The 19,804-nt window shown below is 47.5% G+C and overlaps 1 protein-coding gene across 1 annotated transcript in view; it reads right to left on the bottom strand.

Moving 5' to 3' along the window:
- Window positions 1–10,541: 10,541 nt before the first annotated feature.
- Window positions 10,542–19,804, bottom strand: part of TUBGCP3 (tubulin gamma complex component 3) — a 370,876-nt gene continuing 361,613 nt past the window's right edge. Inside the window, exon 22 of the mRNA XM_085622213.1 lies at window positions 10,542–13,935. Within this exon, the coding sequence (XP_085478339.1) occupies window positions 13,765–13,935 (171 nt within the window). The 3' untranslated portion in view covers window positions 10,542–13,764. The remainder of the gene's footprint in view (window positions 13,936–19,804) is intronic.

Raw genomic sequence — 19,804 nt, forward strand, 5'->3', positions numbered from 1 at the left:
ATATCCCGGACCCGCTGTTCCGGTGGATAGACCCGGAACTGCATCGAATCGAGAACCGCTCCGATGAAGAGGAGCTTCTGAGAGGGACTCAGGTGTGACTTCGGCACGTTGATGGAAAACCCCAGCAAATGCAGGAGATCCGCCGTAGTCTGGAGGTGGGAGACGAGTGCCTGGGGCGAGCCCGCCTTCAGCAACCAGTCGTCGAGATAGGGGAAGACTGGAACCCCTGATCTGCGCAGATGAGCTGCGACCACCGCCATCACTTTCGCGAACACCCGAGGGGCACTGGTGAGGCCGAAGGGGAACACGGTAAACTGAAAGTGCTCTTGACCCACCGTGAACCGCAGGTAAGGCCGGCAGGACGGGGTTGTGGAAATAGGCGTCCTGCAAGTCCAACGCTACCATCCAGTCTCCAGGGTCGAGGGCAGCCAGAACCTGAGCCAAAGTTAACATCTTGAACCTCTCCTTCCGGAGGAAGGCATTGATGTTCCGGAGGTCCAAGATAGGGCGTAGGCCCCCTTTGCCCTTCTTGGGAACCAGAAATTAGTGGGAATAACAACCACGACCTACTTCTGGGCTCGGAACGTGCTCGACGGCCCCCTTGGCCAAGAGGGCCGAAACTTCCTCGTGGAGAAGATTCAAATGATCCCCCGAGATACGGTGGTGCTGCGGTGGCATGGCTGGAGGGGTCGTCTCGAAGGGGAGGGAGTAGCCCCTTCGGACGATTTGCAGCACCCACCTGTCCGATGTGATGGACCGCCAGTGGAGCAGGTGATGGCGAACTCTGCCGCCCACTGGCGTGGAATGGGCCTGAAAGCTCGGACTAGGAAGGCTTTGAGGCGGATGCTGCCGGGGTGGATGTGGGCTGACCGCGTCGTCCTCCAGAACCGCCTCGGGGGAAACCACGTCCGCGACCGCACGCAGGTCGGTTCTGCGGCTGGTGGCTAGGCGTATGTGAGGAGGCACCCCTTCCTTGGCCACGAAAGGGGCGAAAGGCGGAAGTTTGCGACTGCGGGGCCGAGAGGCCCAAGGACTTGGCCGTAGCCCGGGAGTCCTTAAAGCGATTCAGCGCACTGTCCGCTTTCTCGCCAAAAAGGCGAGTGCCATCAAAGGGCATGTCCATGAGAGTGCTCTGGACATCGCCCGAAAAGGACGTGGACCGCAGCCAGGCGTGACGTCTAAGCGCCACTGTGGTAGAAATTGCCCTATCCAGCGAGTCCGTAGTGTCAAGCCCACATCGGATAGCATGTCGCGCTGCATCCCTCCCATCGGCCAGAGCCTGGGTAAGTCGTGTCCGGACCTCCTCCGGACACAGGGGCAGCACGTCCTCCACCGCATCCCACAGAGTGGGAATAACGGTCCAAGAGACAGGCGGTGTTCAAAGACCGCAGGCCCAAACTAAGGGTGGAGAACAGCTTCTTGCCAAACTGTTCCAGTCTCTTGGAATCCCGGTCCGGCGGAGCGGTCGGGAAGGAGGATTGGGAGGTAGAGGCCTGGATAACCAGGTGTTCTGCTTTGGTTTTCGGATCGGGTGGAACCCGCTCTACAGAGCCCTTCTGACCCAAAACAGAACGTTACCCCCTCCCTAGGGTCTTTTTACACCCAAATAACCACATATATACGTACCACCTAAGGACAGGGAATTCCTATTATATATATATATATCAAGACCTCACAGCCTCACAATCTCAGCAACCACAGTCTCGTGGCCTTAGGCAGACCCAGAATCTCCTACCCATTCGGCAGCGACACACACACGATCTCGCGACCTCAGTCAGGTCCAGAATCTCCTACCCATTCGGCAGCGACACACACGATCTCGCGACCTCAGTCAGGTCCAGAATCTCCTACCCATTCGGCAGCGACACACAAAGTCTCGCGACCTGGGTCAGGTCCAGAATCTCCTACCCATCCGGTAGCAACACACAAAGTCTCGCGACCTGGGTCAGGTCCAGAATCTCCTACCCATTCGGTAGCAACACACAAAGTCTCGCGACCTGGGTCAGGTCCAGAATCTCCTACCCATTCGGCAGCGACACACTCACGATCTCGCGGCCTCAGTCAGACCCAGAATCTCCTACCCATCCGGTAGCAACACACAAAGTCTCGCGACCTGGGTCAGGTCCAGAATCTCCTACCCATTCGGCAGCGACACACCCACGATCTCGCGGCCTCAGTCAGACCCAGAATCTCCTACCTACACGGCAGCCTTAGCACGAGCTCATCCTATTAGTACACAACAGGGGAATTGGGACTATATATCAGATCACACAAAGACTATTAGTTGAGCACAACCTGTTCTCTAGTTCGAGGGGCTTGTTTTCCCCCTCATCCAGTTACCACTTACCTGACCAGGATTAACCTCTGTTCATTTTAAGGCAACTCTGACTAAAGAATAGGCTATCCTCCTATACAAAAGTACACAACACATGCTAACGTACAATAAGCTAAATACTTTATTTAAATGCCACATGCACATTTACGGAACACATCATACATATATAACCTGCAAGGAAAGTAAAAGATTAAGTTATACACTTCAAAGAAAAAGGGATCGACTTCACCTTGAGGGTACGTCGCCTGTACTCAATGGTCATCTAGGTTCCCTTCTCGTCTATGCCTCGGCTTAGCCTGGAAGTCACCCCTCTGCAGTTGTGGGTCTGCTCCCTTCTCCCTCTCCGAGTCACTGGAACCTCGTCCTTATCGGCTACTCTCTCCTCTTTGGATTCAAGTTCATCATCAGTCTTCCCTGGAATAAGTAATAGCTCTTCTGCTAACGGCCAGATGCCGCCTATGGTCTAGAAGCAAGTGCCCTTATCTCACTCAGACTTTCACTAATATAGAAGTGCATTCCCTCATGGAAATTTCCAGCTCGAAACCTGCCGCCCACCAAATTCCTGTACCTCCCCGTACCAAGGACACTTTCCCAGCCGGCCGGCCTGATGTAGTGTCTTCGGCATGAAGAAAAATACAATCCTTCGATAAGGGCCGGCCTGAACCGGTTCTCTCCGAGCGAATAACACCTCATAACTAAAACATCCCCCTCCCTCTGGAAAGGTCCCGGGCTGCCGGAGCAGAAAGAAAGATGGAGTCTCTCCCGTTTGAGGCCTACCAGGCCTGAATTCAACACAGCTCCATGAAACAACCTCACTATAGGGCAAATTATCCTCAAGGCTAATGAATCTATCCCCTAGGCTATGTGTGTAGGCCCTGAGCTAAGGGTAGGAGCACAGGATGGTGTCACAAGTGTCTAATAGATAGGCCCTACTCACTACTCCAGTCCTTAGGCTCGGATGGAAAGAGACTGAAGTCATATGGATTGCTCTGCAACACCGGAAGGCCGGGAAAATCGAGCAGTACACCAGGCTCTCAGGGTAGGGTGTTGGGACAGAAAACTGGGGTCGCCCGGAGCAGGGCGGTGGCGCCTGGCGACGTTCCTGTCCACAGGAGCAACTGTGGAGGGCTTGGACCAGGTGCCCTGCAGAACGTCAATGAGGGCCTCATTGAATTGCAGCAGAGGCTCAGTGGAGCTTGCTGCAGACTGAAGCACCTCAGTAAGGACGTTAGTCCTCACAGCCACGGCAGGCAGCTCGAGCCCAAGGGCTGCGGCCGCCTTGCGCAGCACCACAGAGAAAGCAGCGCCCTCCTCCGAAGCCACAGTCGGAGGAGAGACAAATCCAGTGTCCGGAGAGGTATCCAGGCCACTGGCCTCCCCCAGTTTATCTGCCCAGTCCTGTGACATTTGAGCCTGAACGGCCATAGGAGCCTCGGATCCCTCCCAGTTGTCCCCATCATCCGATTCCTGGTATACAGGAGGAAGGATCGGAGCCGGGCGATAGACAAAATGTGTCTCCAGCGGCGCCGAACGCGGCGTCCATAGACGCCGTATCGGCGCCGGGCCCGGAGCGGGCTGAACTGGGGCTCGACGTCGAGCGGCGTCGGAGGTGGTACCGGTGTCGACGCCGGCGGAGGAGGCGTGACGAGGTCGACCGGCGTCGGCGGGGACTCGGGAACGGGTCCCTCGGGCGCTTGCGGCGTCGAGGCCGGAGCCGTCAACGGCGCCGGAGCCGCCGGCAGGCAAGGCAGCCCAGTCGGGTCCGCGCGGCCCGAAGGCGCGCCAGCGGGCGTCGACGGCGGAGCCAGACTCCTCATGGCCGAGAGGAAGGCACTGACTTCCGCCGGCGTCGCGTCAGTCCCAGGTACCGGTGGGTATGGGGACTTGCGCGGCACCTGCGGCTCTGCTGGAGCCGCGGGGGTGGAACCACCCTGACCCTCGGCAGAGTTGTGGGACCGGCGAGGGGAGTCCGAAGAGCGGTGTCGCCTCTTGGACTTCTTGGAGTGCTTCGACTTACCCGAAGACTTGGATCCCGACGACCGATGATGACGTCGGCTGCGGCTCCGCGACCGATCCTTGGACCTACTCCTGGACCGGGATTGAGAGGCTCGCGGAGCCGAGTGGCGAAGCTCGAGAAGCTTACGGGACCGCTCCCGTCTAGCCTTCGAGGTCAGGGCCTTGCAGTCCGAACACGACTCCGCGTCGTGGTCGAGGCCCAAGCAGTAAAGGCACCGGCGGTGATGGTCCGTAACCGACATCAAGCGGCTACAGTCAGCACAGGCTTTAAAACCAGGCATCCTACCGGCACCGAAGTCGAGACAAGATCAAAAAGGATCGAAAAAGTTAGTCAAAAAATGACTAAAGGGGTAGCTCTCCTGGATCTGCGCTTACTGGCGCGGAAAAAAGAAGAACTGACGTCAGCGCGCGAGGGCGGCATCTAAGTACGGGGTATTGCTGACGAAAAATCTTCCGGATCCAGTCTGACGCCTTGGGATATTCTAAGGTGAGGAATCTAACTAACGTGTTTCTTTCAGATCTCACACATACAGAGAAATGTACACAACCTTACATACAGTCACCCACAGGCCAACAATGGGACCCAAGCATAAACACACACACTGAAATAGTCACAACCACCCTCACAACACACACTCAGTGATAAACACAACCACAGAATCTCACATGCAGTCCCCACACCTACAGAACAGACATGTACAAAACCACACAGTCACTCATACAATGCCACAAAAACAAAGTTACACATATACAAACACACCCAAAGAAACGCCCCAACACAACCATAGACACCACCACAATCTCTCACACACACATCCACATGTACAATCTCAGTCACATGTACAACCTCCAACATTCACACAGACACGTACACAATCAAACACATACACTCGCACATGCACACAACTCCACACACATTTACACAACCATACATACTCTTATACAACCACACAACCCTACACACCTAGACATGTAAACATCACATTGACATGCTCACAAACTTATAGAGCACCACACACATTCACACAATCATTAACACACACAACGCCAAACACAAATTCACAGAGGGACACTTTTTACAAACTCACTCACTCATATATAGACACACGCAACCACCTCCACAGTCCGAATAACACCCACCCTCTCAACACACAAGTGGGGACACTGCCAGCCCTGACATGCACAGACTCAAACAACCACAGGTATCTGTTACACTCAGTAACCCAGTAGCCCAACTGCAACCACTCATACATAACCTGACATGCATTTTGTACTCTGAACACACTCACTCACTATGTCATATAAAAAAAAAACCTTGCAACATTGACTGTCACACCTATAGAGACATGCATACAAATACATGACCTGGTTCTTCCGTTCCCACTCGGTCATACAGATGGACAACTACACCTGAACAAAAATACCCTAACACACACAGTCGGACAGCTGCACTGACCCTCTGGGCACAACACAATCACTTATTTATTCATATACACACTTCCATAACCAACACTCACTTACTCATATACACCCAAACGCTACCAGTGACTGTTACACCAAAACAGATACACTTCTGCATATTTCACCACAATGATCTATTCACACTCATTCACACAGATAGGCAAGTGCACTCACATAAATACCCTCACACATTTAGATAGTTATTGTTAGACTTGGAGGTCTCTAGTTGGCACAGGTATGCACTTGTGACAAATAGGGACCCTCGCCTCTAGTCAGGGTAAGGTGGCAAACTCCTAAAATAACCCCTGCTCACCCCCTTGGTAGCTTGGCACGAGCAGACAGGCTTATCTCAGAGGCAGTGTGTAAAGCATTTGTGAACGCATACAGTAATCAAGGGACAACACTACAGATTGACACCACACATGTTTTATATAAAAAATAAGTATTCTTCATATAGATTTACCACAAGACCATAAACGACAAAAATCCACAATACTGTTACTTAAAAATGGTAGTAGTTAGCTTAAGTCTCTTTAGTTCTTAAATGCGACACTTTAAGTCAATGTACCTTTAGATGCGACACACAGGGCAACTAAAGTGTTGCAGCGATGTTGATGCGATGAAAGTTTGGTGCAAAGAAATAAAGACGTGAAGATCTTCCTGATGCGGCTCGCTTCTGCGATGTTGCGAGAGATCTCGGCTCGATGCGTCAGCTGCAGCGGCGACACCCTTGTCCAGTGATGCGACGACAGCGGCTTTGGCGGCGACACTCTTCTCCAGCGATGCGAGACGCTTCCGCTCGTTGCGACAGTTACAGCGGCGACACCCTTGTTCAGAGATGCGACAGCAGCAGCTCCGATGGCGGCACGCTTCTCTGTGGATGCGAGGCGCTTCTCTTGATGCGGTGCAATGCTACAGCGGCGCCATCCAAGATGCGACGGCAGCGGCTGCGACACGCTTCTTCCTCGATGCGAGACTCTTCTCGTGATGCGGTGCAATGCGCCAGCTACGATGGCGACACGCTTCTTCGGTGTTGCGGGGTGCTTCTCGTAATGCGGTGCAATGCGACAGCTACAGCGGCGACACCCTTGTTCAGTGATGAGACGGCAGCGGCTGCGACACGCTTCTTCTCCGTGAGTCGCGCTTCCAGCTCCTTGCGACACGCAGTCCCTCAGAAGGCCCAAAACAGCAGCAGGCACTTCCAAAGAACTCTGGGGAGCTGGGGGTTGAAGCCTGTTGTCCCTGAGACTTCAGCAGGAGGCAAGCTCTTTTCCAAGCCCTTGGAGATCCTTCACAAGTTGAGCAAAAGTACACACAAAGTTCCTTTCGCCTCTCTTTGGCAGTAGGCAACCCCTGCTGGCTAATCCCCCAGGTTCAGGGATAGTCTCTCCTCAGTTTCTTCTTGGTTCCTCTCCTCAGCAGAGGTTTCTTCTTGTTTCCCAAAGTGATCTAAATTCTTGGGATCAGGGTCCCAATACTTATAACCCCAAAATCCTTTGTCCTCTGAGGGCAGAGGGGCCTTTGCCTAGTCCAAACCAGTTCTGGTCAGTCCTGGAGCACTTTGTTTACATGACTCCTTCTTTCCTTTCAGAGTGCAGGGCAGAGACATCAGACGCACCACAGGAGGTGGAGCCAGCATTGTGGAGGGAAGGCACAACCCTATTCAGGTCCCAGGTGCAACTCCTCCCTCCCATCTAGATGCAGATCTCTCTATTCACCACTGGGCTGCCTCACCCTGTCTCCTGGAATTCCCCAGCCCTGTCACTCAAACTCCAGACAAGAAATACACAGCCTAGCAGAGGCAGGTTTGAATGGTTAGACAAGAAAATACCTACTTTCTAAAAGTGGTATTTTCAAACACAATGTTAAAACCAACTTCACTAAAAGACGTATTTTATCATTCTTAGTTCAGGCCCACTAAATTCGAATTTCTACCATGTTCCCTGAGTCAGTTAGGATTATGAGATGTAATAACCAAACTGCCCATTCTGGCCTACGGAGAACAGGTAGCCTTGCAATAGTGAAAAACAAAAATGGCTGTAATTCACTATTAGAACATGCCACACACACCAGGGCATGTCCTACCTTATCCTTACAATGCACCCTGCCCTTAGTTCTACCATAGGGGTGTCTGATATGAAGAAAAGGGAAGGTGTAGGGACTGGCAAGTGGGTGCACTTGCCCAGTCAGCATGACAGTACCAGATGGCACGCAGGCTCTGCAATGGCAGACCTTAGACACACTTTTACAGGCTGCTTCTGTGGGTGGCACAACCAGTGCTGCAAGCCCACCAGCAGCATTTGGATTTACAAGCCCTGGGCACTCCTGGTGCATTGTACTAGGGTCTGACAGGTAAACCAAACCAACCAATCATGGAATCACAAATTCATACATCAAGTTACAATAGGGAGCACTTGCACTGTGGCACTGGACAGCAGTGGCACAGTGACCTGAGCAACTAACACCAGCAAAAACACATGAGGCAACAGAAAAAATGGAAGGGAGACCCATGCCAAGGTGCCAGGTCTAACAGTTATGCACACTTAGTTTGCATTCACTCACAAATATACATATAAATACACCTAATAAGCCTGTCACACTCACAGTAACATACGTGACCACAATCATCCATACTTTGACAAACTAACAAATAACATGCAGTATTTCTTTCTTTAGACCAAAATAGGCAGATCTGAGGAGTAGCATTTTTTCTTGATTTCTTTTTAACCGTTTGGGGTTTTAAAAAATTATTTTTGGGAGAATTAAAACTAACTTGGACAAAAATAATAGAAACGCACAGGACTACTGAAAACAGGAACTTAAAAAAAAGAAGGAAATCTACATTTCTGGTTGAGCACAGCCAAAATAAAATGGACAAATGCTGGCATGGATTACTGCTCTCCCACACACTCCATTTTATTGCACAGTGCAATATGATGCAATGTTTAGGATCTAGGGGACCACAGAAGGAATGTTTGAGCTTACAGAAGATGGTACTGCTTCTCCAGGAGTTACGGTTGGGTTTGCAGAGGTTGCGGCCTCCGGTGCATCCTGGGCAATTTCAGCTGTCGAGGACGTATTGTGAGTAGGTGTTTCAGCATGCAGGGTCGCATTTCACAACCCATGCAATAACTTTTGTTCTCTCCTTAAGGGATTGAGTAGAACTGCCAGTCTATAGATTTATTTTTTTGCAGGATGTGCTTACTCCTTGGTCTCCTGGTGCTCCTCCTGCTCCCTTTCTTCACCAGATGCCATTTTCCAAGGTTGTCTAGTATAATAATAAAAAAATTAAAAAACACAAGGAAAAGAACTTTCCAGCACTGCTGTGGACAGTAACCAGACACAGCCAAAGAAAAACACATGGGTAGGAATGTCCTCTACAACAGGGTGACAGGTCTTCCATGCAATCAGAATTCTTCTTAGTTTGTCACATGAGATTCGCTGTGGCATCGCAAATACAGAAAACCATTATTTAAAAACGGTCATAATTAAGAAATGATTAATGTAATATAAGTCCCTATGCTTTTTTTGAAAACCACTGTGACCAATGTTTAATAATACACTTTCCTATATATGGTAATAACTTATTTTAAAATCACTATGGATCTGCTGTAGTTAATGAATCCTGTAAGAGGAAGTATGGGCCCAAGGAGAATGCATGATCAGGCATTGGAACTCATGGTGGATCTGCAAATCAAAATCACTTTATTGACCCAAAATAATACTTTTTGAGCTTACACAAACTTAAAGTGCAAAATTTAAATATACTTATACACTACCAAAAACTTCAATTATTACAATAACACATGTAAAAGTACACCTATTGTCAATACTATTTGCACATTACCTAATAGAGACCCTATACATATTTCCTTAGAGAACATTTTTACAAAATTTGAACGGGGATGTGTTGTAACATACCATTTTTAAAAAAAAAAAACTTAAAAATTCACTGAAAAAAAAACAAAGATCAAAGTGAAGTTATAGTTAACTGGCAACGACCGCGTTGTGACAACGCATACCATTACTCCGCAAGTCGTTACAACGACTTGTGGAGGGCGGAGAAGGTTTTGGATTTGAAATCCAACACCTTCCCTACAGTCCGCAGTAAATTTTACTATTCCAACATCCAGCGCCCCCCCCCTCCCCCGCAAGTCATTGTAATGACTTGCGGGGTAATGGTATGCGTTGTCACAACGCGGTCATTGTTACGACCGCGTTGTGACAGCATGCGGGATAATGGTATGCGGAGTGAAGAGGCCTATTCTATTCACCTAACTAAAAAGTCACTTGAACCTTTGTTTTTCTCATTAAATATATATTTACCTTTGGAACACTTACCATGAATAGTAAAGGCACAAAAACATACCCGAGTGTTAAAAGCAGTTTCCACATTAGGGTGGACTATCACTTAAAGACATTTGCTGCATAACAGAAAAAAGTATGACCAAGTAAAATGATGTGAAGATGGCTGGTTAAATGCAGAAAATATCAAAACTCTGAGCGAAACACAGGTTGTAGTCCTCCTGGTTGAGAAGATGTGTGGTGAGCGGGCAGAGTATGGGGCAGATGCTGCTCTGCCCTGGTGGACTGCACTTGGCAAAATTCAAGCTTCTCCAAATCCAGAAAAGAGAAAAAGATAATGGAGCTTTGATACTCCATGGAAATTTCTCATGCTTGCGAATCAGTGAATTTGTATTCAAGATTGAAAATAGTAAACAAGACATGATAAAGATAAGTGTTTTATTAATCTAAGTGCAATCTGTGGATTAGTAAACATAATAAATGCATACTCCTATGATCGAATATGATTTCTTTATAAAAACTTGACCGACATCTGGACAATAATATAGAAATTATGTACAATGAAAAAATAGGAAACGAGAAAAAAAGGCTTTCTTTTCTTACATACGTCTTCTAATATATCAGAATGTCATCACAACATACTTTAATTTATCCTATTTACATATTCTGGACTACGTACAATGTACAAGCACTAGAGTATCGAATCCAGGTTCAGAATGTTTTATTACATTGTTATTAGACTATTTAGTGAAAAAGCTGCTCTCTAATGGAAATAACTCCTAAAATGTAAAACTCAGATCGCAGCACAAATGAATAAATTACCAATCAGTGAAAAACGTAGTGTTACCAAAATAGGAGTTCGTTGAGCATCGTTTGTGATTTTAAGGTGACAGCACTAGCAGCATTAGGAATGGACGAACTTTTAATTTTGTCGGTGAAGTTTTGCATAGGTGCTTCATAAAGTTGTGATGTTTAGCACCTGTCCAAAACTTCACCTGTGGTAAAGATTCTGACAAAAAGGTTTTTATACGAGATTTCTCAAATTTGCCAGCAAACAAAGGTTTTGTGAGCTTTGCTTCTCCTGAAAAAAATGTGTTATTTTTTTTACCTCTATTTCTTTGAAGTAATAGAACTTAAAGAAATACACAACGTTGGTTAAAACCAGTACTGCAAATATAGCAAACGCCTAGACAGAATAAAACTATGTCTGAATATATGTTACTTATAACTAAGTTTTATTTTACGCTGCATGCTTAGCTATTTAGATTTCCAACTTCTTATAAAGATATTAGGCGGAATGATGACAATGATAAAGGAAGAAGAATACATACTTTGGCCACACCAATGTACTGGCAAGAAAGCTGAAAACACCTGACTAAACTGGTTAAGAGCTATGTAATGTATGTGTTGGCAAGAAAGACGTGAGCAGCTGACATAGAAATATTATAGATCTGCAGATTAAGGATGACTTTAGGATCAGTGAAGGTGGAACACAATATGAGAGAATTAGAGGTTTTTAATCTCACATGACTGCTGGATACAACTCAGACATAAAACACATCTAGCCTGTATTCCTGATGTAGATTTATTAAACAGATTGGTATTGTAGTTCAACAAAATGAAAGCACTTTGCTAAGGATGGTGTTCTGCATCCAGAAGTGAAGGCCAATGCAAATATAAGGGGACAACTGAAGAATGGAGGACATGTTGAAAAAGGCAACTAAACTCACATCTCGCAGAAAAAATACAAAGGCAGAGACCGAATTCTAGGGTGTCAAAGTGGAATCAGTGCCACCTCATCTTCTTGAGATGTTGGACTTGCTGCAAGACCGCACAAGTAGGAGCACCCTATGCAAATGACAAGAATTCTTTAGTACGTATTTGGGGAAAGGATGTAATGGTCTGTTTTAATTCTTCCTAATAAGACCTGCAATATTAACCGGCATTTTACTTCTATAGGGTTCACCGCTAGACATTTTCCAAAAGTAGGCCACTGGAAAGGTAAAAAGTCGAGGTCTAGGGAATTAGTTTCACTTTTATTACAACCACCAGAACTTACCTTAACATACAGGCTTAGAATGAGGTTTGAGAAACATTTATACCAAACCTCAGATTGATGACTATGCCATAACTGAGAGGAAATAAAAAGGTTTATTGTTTTTCCCCTGCACGTGGTGTGGCTAAGAGTACCTGGTGAAAAAACATCTGCCAGTGAGAAATACTAATAGTGCACTCTAAGCAAATGAGTGGCTGTTAAATGCTTTCTGTCTGGGCTTTGCTTTATGATCAAAATTCAATTTTGTCCTTGAAAAGATTCTAAATGACAGACTACATTATAGTTTTCGAACTGCAGCACAGTACTTTCAACATTGACCATGAGGCTGGGAAGGATGTTTGCCCTGGTTCTGCTCAAGCATCTTCATCAGTACCTGTACAGAGAAAGATGCATTTCTTCTGCAGCTTAGGTAAAACATCATTCTATGATCAATACTGGCACTGGACCATTACACAAAGAAAAGATCTAAAACCTTTACAAGATCCTCAAACTAGGGTGCCACAATGCTTACAGGGCAGAGTTTAAAAAAACAAACCAAATCTTCACAATTCCAATACTTCGTTCGAAAGAATGAACCAGGGACTCATTCATATGTTGCGAGAACGGCATGATGCATGGTATGAACAGAGTTCACATAGAAAATATAAATACACTCAGACAAGAAAACAAGGAGGACTAAACTTACAAATGCAAAAGAAAGCTTATAAACAGCGAGTCAAACATGAATCCATAAGGAGAGCAGGATTCCGTATTTCTGCTGACAATGCATTGGTAGTGGTACATATAAATCACTATTTTAGGACTAATCAAATGTTCCCACCATGAACATTGAGAATTATGCAAGAGGACAATTTAACAGAGCTGGCATGTAAGTTGGAACAAGATGACAATTTGACAGAGATAGCATGCAAGTTGGAACAAGATGAAAATTTGACAGAGCTAGCATGTAAGTTCCCCTAACTGTTGACTGTGGAGACCTGTAGCTTTATATTTAGTCCTGGCTAAATAAAAGAATAGGAAATGTGCAGGTCAATGAAAACGTTTCCGCCAAAGAAGTCATAAATAAAAAATGTATACTGTAGCAAGTAAAAAGGCTTTCACACAGTCTCAACACATCATATTACTGAAAGGCATCCTATAGAGCTTTGTACAATTTTTAAGACAATATGCCTGATGTCAGAAGAGGTGGGTTGGTTTCACGCGCAAAAACCCACAAAAACAAACAAAATAAAATAAAAACAAAATTCAGCAACAGTGCAACCTAAAAAATTATGTGATCGTAGCTCCTCAAGCTTTTTACAGCATCACAGAGCATTAAAAAACTCCAAATAAAGGTTTTATTTTTTTTTTTGTATAAAAATGAACATTTTAACTGAAACTGGGACACCAGTGTTCTTTAGCAATATTAAACACATAGGTCGGTGAGAAAGGCCAAATAAGTGTTTTGTCCTCTGAATTATACTGCAACATATTCACAATACAAACACCCTTTTGTCAGCAGGCATGGTAATAACGTGTTGACAAAGGCATTTGTGATTTGGTTTCAGGATTACATTAACTGCTTTTTCCGATAGCACAGAGGTCCAGACTGCTAAATTTGGTTGACAAATTGTGAGCTGCGTCGCCCCTTCGTGCTCAGAGTTAAGCGGAGTCTTGGGTCTCTTGCTTTATAATGTTCATTAAAGTCCAATCTGAAGCTTAGAAACCGAAGGCTTTCGTCTGTACTTTGCGTCAGCAAGATCAAAAACTGCTGCACGATGCCCTGAAAAGGAAACAGAGTTCATTAAAAATCCGATTAAAAAGTTAATTATCAAACACTTGGCTATTACGCATGCTGCACAGTCAACATTTCCACCTCACTTTATCCAAGAAATCCAGACACAAACAACCGTGTGAATAGTTCTGCAGTTTGCCACTTTAGGACTGGCCAAACAAATGCTGGTACAACTTAGTTTGTATACAGCGAATAGACAAGATTTTACTTCTAATCACAGTTCTTCGTCCTGGGTATATTAATCACATTTATAAACTTTGTGATAATCTATGAGTTTCGAGCTGAAAATAGAACACCTTTTTTAAAACATTAAATCAAAACTAAAACTTTGTCTTAGCTTCTTTTTTTTTTTTTTCAAGCACAAAGGCAAGGGCTTTCAAGGGCTATTGGGGCGTTACGGCTTTGATCCTGTGGTCACACTAATGTCCTGCAGCCTGGTAGCCTTCTCAGTACAACTTATAGCTTGGCGAGTGAGTATGTAAATCCAACGTCTCCAACTAAACCCATTCCAGGTGTGCGAGTTCCCCCCGTCCGTCTTGGCCATACCCTGCATCGTCCCCTTCCCACCAAGCATTCAAGGGGACAATAGTTTGTGGTGTAGAAAGGCCGCAGTTTTATTACAAAAAACATGGATCATACATCTTGCAACTTACTGGTTGGTCATTCGCGACCAATTTTTTGTTTATTACATATCACTCTGAATATTGTCCACTGGTTTCCCTTCCATTTCTGTCTGACAGCACTGCCCCTGCATGATGGCCCCTTTTGCAGGTGTCTCGGCTTCCCTTGCTTCCGAACTCGTGGGTGGCCGTCAGACCCAGCCTGGGCTGAAAGTGGCGTTTTGCTTCCATGGACCCTTGCCGGCCACTCGCCTGCTCCCAGTGCCCCTGCCGTGTGGCATTTAAAGGACTCTGTCTGAGCAGCTCTTCCATTCTGGCTGTCATTATGTGCTGTCACCTGCGCCTCGTGTCCCTGACGTGAGGCATCCCAAGGACACTGTCTGAGCAGCTCTTCTGCCTAGGTTACTCTTTTCTCTAGGTCCTTTTTTAGTGCAGCGTCTGCCACGCAGCCAGCGCATTACCGATCGGTTGCAGCTCCCCCTTCTGCCCATTCGAGACAAATCCCACTATTCCGAGACCCCCACTTTCATAAGTGGGAGCGTGTCTATGCCCACCCCGGTTGAGCGGACCCCATCCTCTGAGTGATAACCTGGGATCCTGAGGTTGATACGCCCATGACGCACAAAACCCCCAGCCGTAGCCCTACGTATCTTTGCCACGGTGATCTTTGGTTCATGCTTTGACTTGTCTGCCGCCCCATGGTTGCATGACCTTTGTACCAAACGACCGAATAACATTACGCGTATTTGTAAAGTGCACGTTCATCCAAGGGTACCCTGGCACTGGATAATAGATGATTATTGTTATCCAACCCAATGGTACTCATTGTTGTGACCTCAGAAGGATGAAAGGCTAATTGGACCAACTGGTATTTGAACCTGGGACCATGAGATCGAACACAAGCCCCTACAGTGGATGCATTAGTCCACTAAGGCACCATACTCTACATGCCTGCTGGACGGGTCAGCAGTGCCGGACCGCTAGCCCCGCTGTGCCTGGCGTTTCTCCGGCTGAGCCACTGCCTGCGTTACTTTACCGTGGGCTGTCCTCACCTGTACGGCTCCACTGGTGACCCAGTCCTTAGAAACTTGTCTCCCTGGTCTCATAGTGTTGAGGAGCAAGCGTGTCGGCTGGGAATGGGTATGGTTCTCGGCCATTCTAAGCCCTTTACAACAATTAGAAACCCTTCCTGCTTTGTTTTTGGGCGAGTCGTGTATTCCTCCGACTCCGTTACCCCGGTACTTTTGTTTCACTAACTGCAAAAAATGATCAACCTAGTCTCACAAAAGGCTTCAACTTGTGGAGAGGCCCTGATGGACCCAGGAATTCAGGGTGCATTGGGATACAAAATAAAATCAGGTGCTCGGATTGGTACAGGGAGGGAGACACACAGTGATGCCCTTGCACCTTCTCAGAAGAGTGATGGGAAGGGGCCAATCCCACTTGGAAATCTTAGGTTTCATTTGGCTTTCCACGAAAGTCTGACATCGAAGTAGATCAGCCTTGGGAACACGAGAAGAAATGGGAGCCGTCCTGCACCCTCGACTTCAATTTGGAACACGACCTGCATAAGGTCTTCCGGTGCTTCGCCACATAGAGCTTTACCACTTGATCTTCAATAGCTTTCAGGCTCATTTGTGTGCAGTCGTCGAAGGCCTTGGAGTTGTGTGACAAACTCAAACACCAGAGAGACACCTCATGGGGATTTGGCAGACATTTATTGGCTCAAGCCCTGTCGTCTTTGGTAGCAACATCTCCAGCACACTGGAAAAAGCTTTGGTTAGAAGAAACAATATTTTTTCACAAGAGAAGAAAAGGACAAGTTACTTACCTTTAGTAACGCCTTATCTTGTAGGGACATGATCTAGCTGCAGATTCCTTAACATTTGAACTTCCAGGCATCAGACTGGATCCAGAAGATTTTTCGTAGCAGTATCCCTGCACACCGGTAGATGATGTCAGTCACCTCCGTGTGACGTCTGTGGCGTGGTGACGTCCGCGTTGTCAATATAATTACCACTCCGGCACGCTGACGTCAGTACTTTTCACAACTTTCCAGGCCAGAAACGCAGAGCCATGAACTGACTGACCATAGGGTGTTAAAAAAAAAAAAAGAACAGCTAGGGCCCTAAAGGACAACAGCCCTGACACTAAAAACAAGGTCAATAAGGAATCTGCGGTTAGATCATGTCTCTACCAGATAAGGTGTTACTGAAGGTAAGAAACTTGCCCATCTGATAGACACATCTAGCTGCAGATTCCTTACCTTTGAACAGATACCCAAGCAATAACTTCCCCAGAGGAGGGACTGCAGAATGTTTTAGACCAGAAAATCCTGCAGGAAAGAGCGGCCAAACAGGTCCTCCCTGCAAACCTGAGAATCCAGGCAAGAGTGTCTGGCAAACGTGTGCAGAGACGCCCAAGTGGCCGCTTGACAGATATCAGCAACTGGAACTTGAAGAGCTGTGGTGGTTGCCTTCGCCCTGCTGGAATAGGCCCTAAGGCCTATAAAGAGTTGGTCATCCAACCGGAACTTTTTAGTGCGATCAAGGTAGCTCTTTTGGGATCCAGACGGTGGAGATGCTCCTCTTCTTTGGAAGGGTACAGAGGTGCATAGAAAGTGGCTAGAGTAACAGACTGTCCCAGATGGAAGGGAGTTACAACCTTAGGCAGAAAGGTTGCCCTAGTTCTCAGTACCACTTTGTCCAGAAAGACGGTCAGGTAAGGAGGCTGCGATGACAGTGCCTATAGTTCGCTTATCCTCCTGGCCAAGGTAATTACAACCTAAAAAAGCTGTCTTGATAGTGAGCAACTGTAGAGAGCAGTTGTGCAGCAGCTCAAACGGTGCGTACATCAAGAAAGTCCCACTGTGGCATAAGAAAAGGAGAAGGGGGAAACAAGTAGGTTAACTCCTTCAAAAACCTCTGCACGAGAGGGGACTTACAAAGCAAAGGCAGCTGAAGAAAAGCTGAGAGGGCCGAAAGGTAGCCCTTCAAAGTGCCCAGAGCAGAGACCTGCTGGGCCAAAAAAATGATAAACAAGAGAATATCTGCCAGAGAAGAAGATAAGGGGCCAATAGACCGTTCGGTACAATGTTTTCAAAATTTGTTCCATCGTTCGGCATATACCTATTTTGTGGGGCGATGCCTGGCTGGCAGAATAACTTCACAGACGATGGGAGGATGGTCAAAAGCTGTCCTCTGTTGCCGGTCAAACTCCAGGCAAAGAGGCAGAGAGCGGACAGTTTCGGGTGGAGGACCCTCCCCTGCTGCGTCAGAAGATCCTCCCAAAGGGGCAGCCTGAACAGAGGATCGAAGCTCATATCCAGAAGCTCGGGATACCAAACTCTCCGTTCCCAATCCGGAGCCACAAGTATAACTTGTAAAAAATCCAATTGGCCGCACTCCGCTCGTCCTACCAGCATGTTACCCCAAGGAACTGTGGTCCATGGAGTGGCGACGGCGATTACGCCTGTGGCAAAAGTGTTCGAAGAATAACTTGTGCCCGGACGCTACTGATCTCCTTGAGCACTCTGGGCAGGAGTGGTATGGGCGGAAAGGCGTATAGGATGCCTGAGGTCCAATCGTGAAGAAAAGGGTCGCTGAGCGAGAGCTGCCTTGGAAACTCCAACGTGCAGAATTGCTGACATTGCGTGTTGTCCTCGGCATACAGATCTAACCAAGGCTCTCCCCACCACTGAAAGAGACTTTGTACCATCTCCGGATGGAGAAGCCACTTGTGATCCACTAGGCACCTTTGACCAAGTTTGTCTGCTCTGGCATTCAGAGAACAGGACAGATGTTGAACCACCAGGGAAATGTCCTGTTCCAGCCGAGTCCAGTGGCGCAGAACCTCTTGACAGAGGATCAACGACCTAACTCTGCCCTGTTTTTGCTGTACCACATGGCGGTGTTGTTGTCCGTGAACAGCTAAACTAGCCTCCCCTTGACGGATGGTAAAAAGCCTTTCAGTGCCAGTCGGATCAAACGAAGCTACAAGAGGTTGGTTGATATGGAGCTTGGCTTTCGCCGGACCCCAGAGTTCTCTGATCTCTAACTCCCCAGATGGCCGCCCCATCCCTGAAGAGAGGCATCCGTCACTACTGTGAGATCTGGGTAGAGAAGGGAGAGGGGTCTGCCTCTGGCCCACCGCGATTTGTCAGCCACCACCCTCGGATATCTAAACCAGGTCGATGAGATTTCCTCGATACTGTGCCCATTGGAACTTCAGGTCCTACAGCAGAACCTGCATATGCCATCTGGCATGTGTCACTAGCACGATGCAGGAGGCCATGAGGCCCAGCAGCCTCAGAGTCATTCTAACCGAAATTCAGGATAGAGACCGAAACATCTGTATCATAGCCTGAATATCTTGGACTTGCTGTTCGGGAGGATGGGTCCAAAACTGAACTGTGTCCAGAACAGCTCTCATGAATGGGAGCGTCCGAGAGAGAGTCAGGTGTGACTTCTGCACATTGATACTGAACCCCAGCGAATTAAGGAGGGCAGTCATTGTCTGGAGGTGGGAGATGACAGTCTGGGGAAAGCCTGCCTTCAACAGCCAGTCGTCGAGATAGGTGAAGACTGGCACTCCTGATCTCCGCAGATGAGCTGTGACCCCCACCATCACCTTGGTGAACACTCGAGGGGCGCTGGTAAGACCAAAAGGGAGCCCCGTGAACTTTAAGTGCTTGAGGCCCAACGTGAATCGGAGGTAATATTTGTGGACAGGCAGGACGGGGATGTGAAAATATGCGTCCTGCAAGTCCAATGCTGCCATCTAGTCTCCTGGGTCCAGGGCAGACAAGAACTGAGCCAATATGAGCATCTCGAATTTCTCCTTCTTAGGAAATAGTTGAAGGCCTGTAATTCTGAGCCAAAACAAAGGCCCTTTTCCTTTTGTAGGATCAGAAAGTAGCAGGAATAGCAAACTACAGCCTATTTCTGGTGCCGGAACACTCTCTATGGCTCCCTTGGCCAATAGAGCCCTGACTTCCTCCAGGAGCAAAAGTAGATAGATCCTCGGTCAGCTAGTCGAAGGATGGAGGTATGGATAGTCTCGAAGGAGAGGGAATAGCCCCTTCAGATAATCCCACCTATCAGAAGTAATGTTTTGCCAGTGTGGAGGTGATGGTGGATCACCAACTGGATGCCCATGTTCTTGAAGGGCCAGACTCGGAGGGTTTGGAGGCTGAAGTTGCGTGGGGTTGGGGGTATGTGTGTGGTGGCTTGACTGGA

Source organism: Triturus cristatus, chromosome 8 (genome assembly GCF_964204655.1).
Source record: "Triturus cristatus chromosome 8, aTriCri1.1, whole genome shotgun sequence".
In the NCBI taxonomy this organism is placed as follows: domain Eukaryota; kingdom Metazoa; phylum Chordata; class Amphibia; order Caudata; family Salamandridae; genus Triturus; species Triturus cristatus.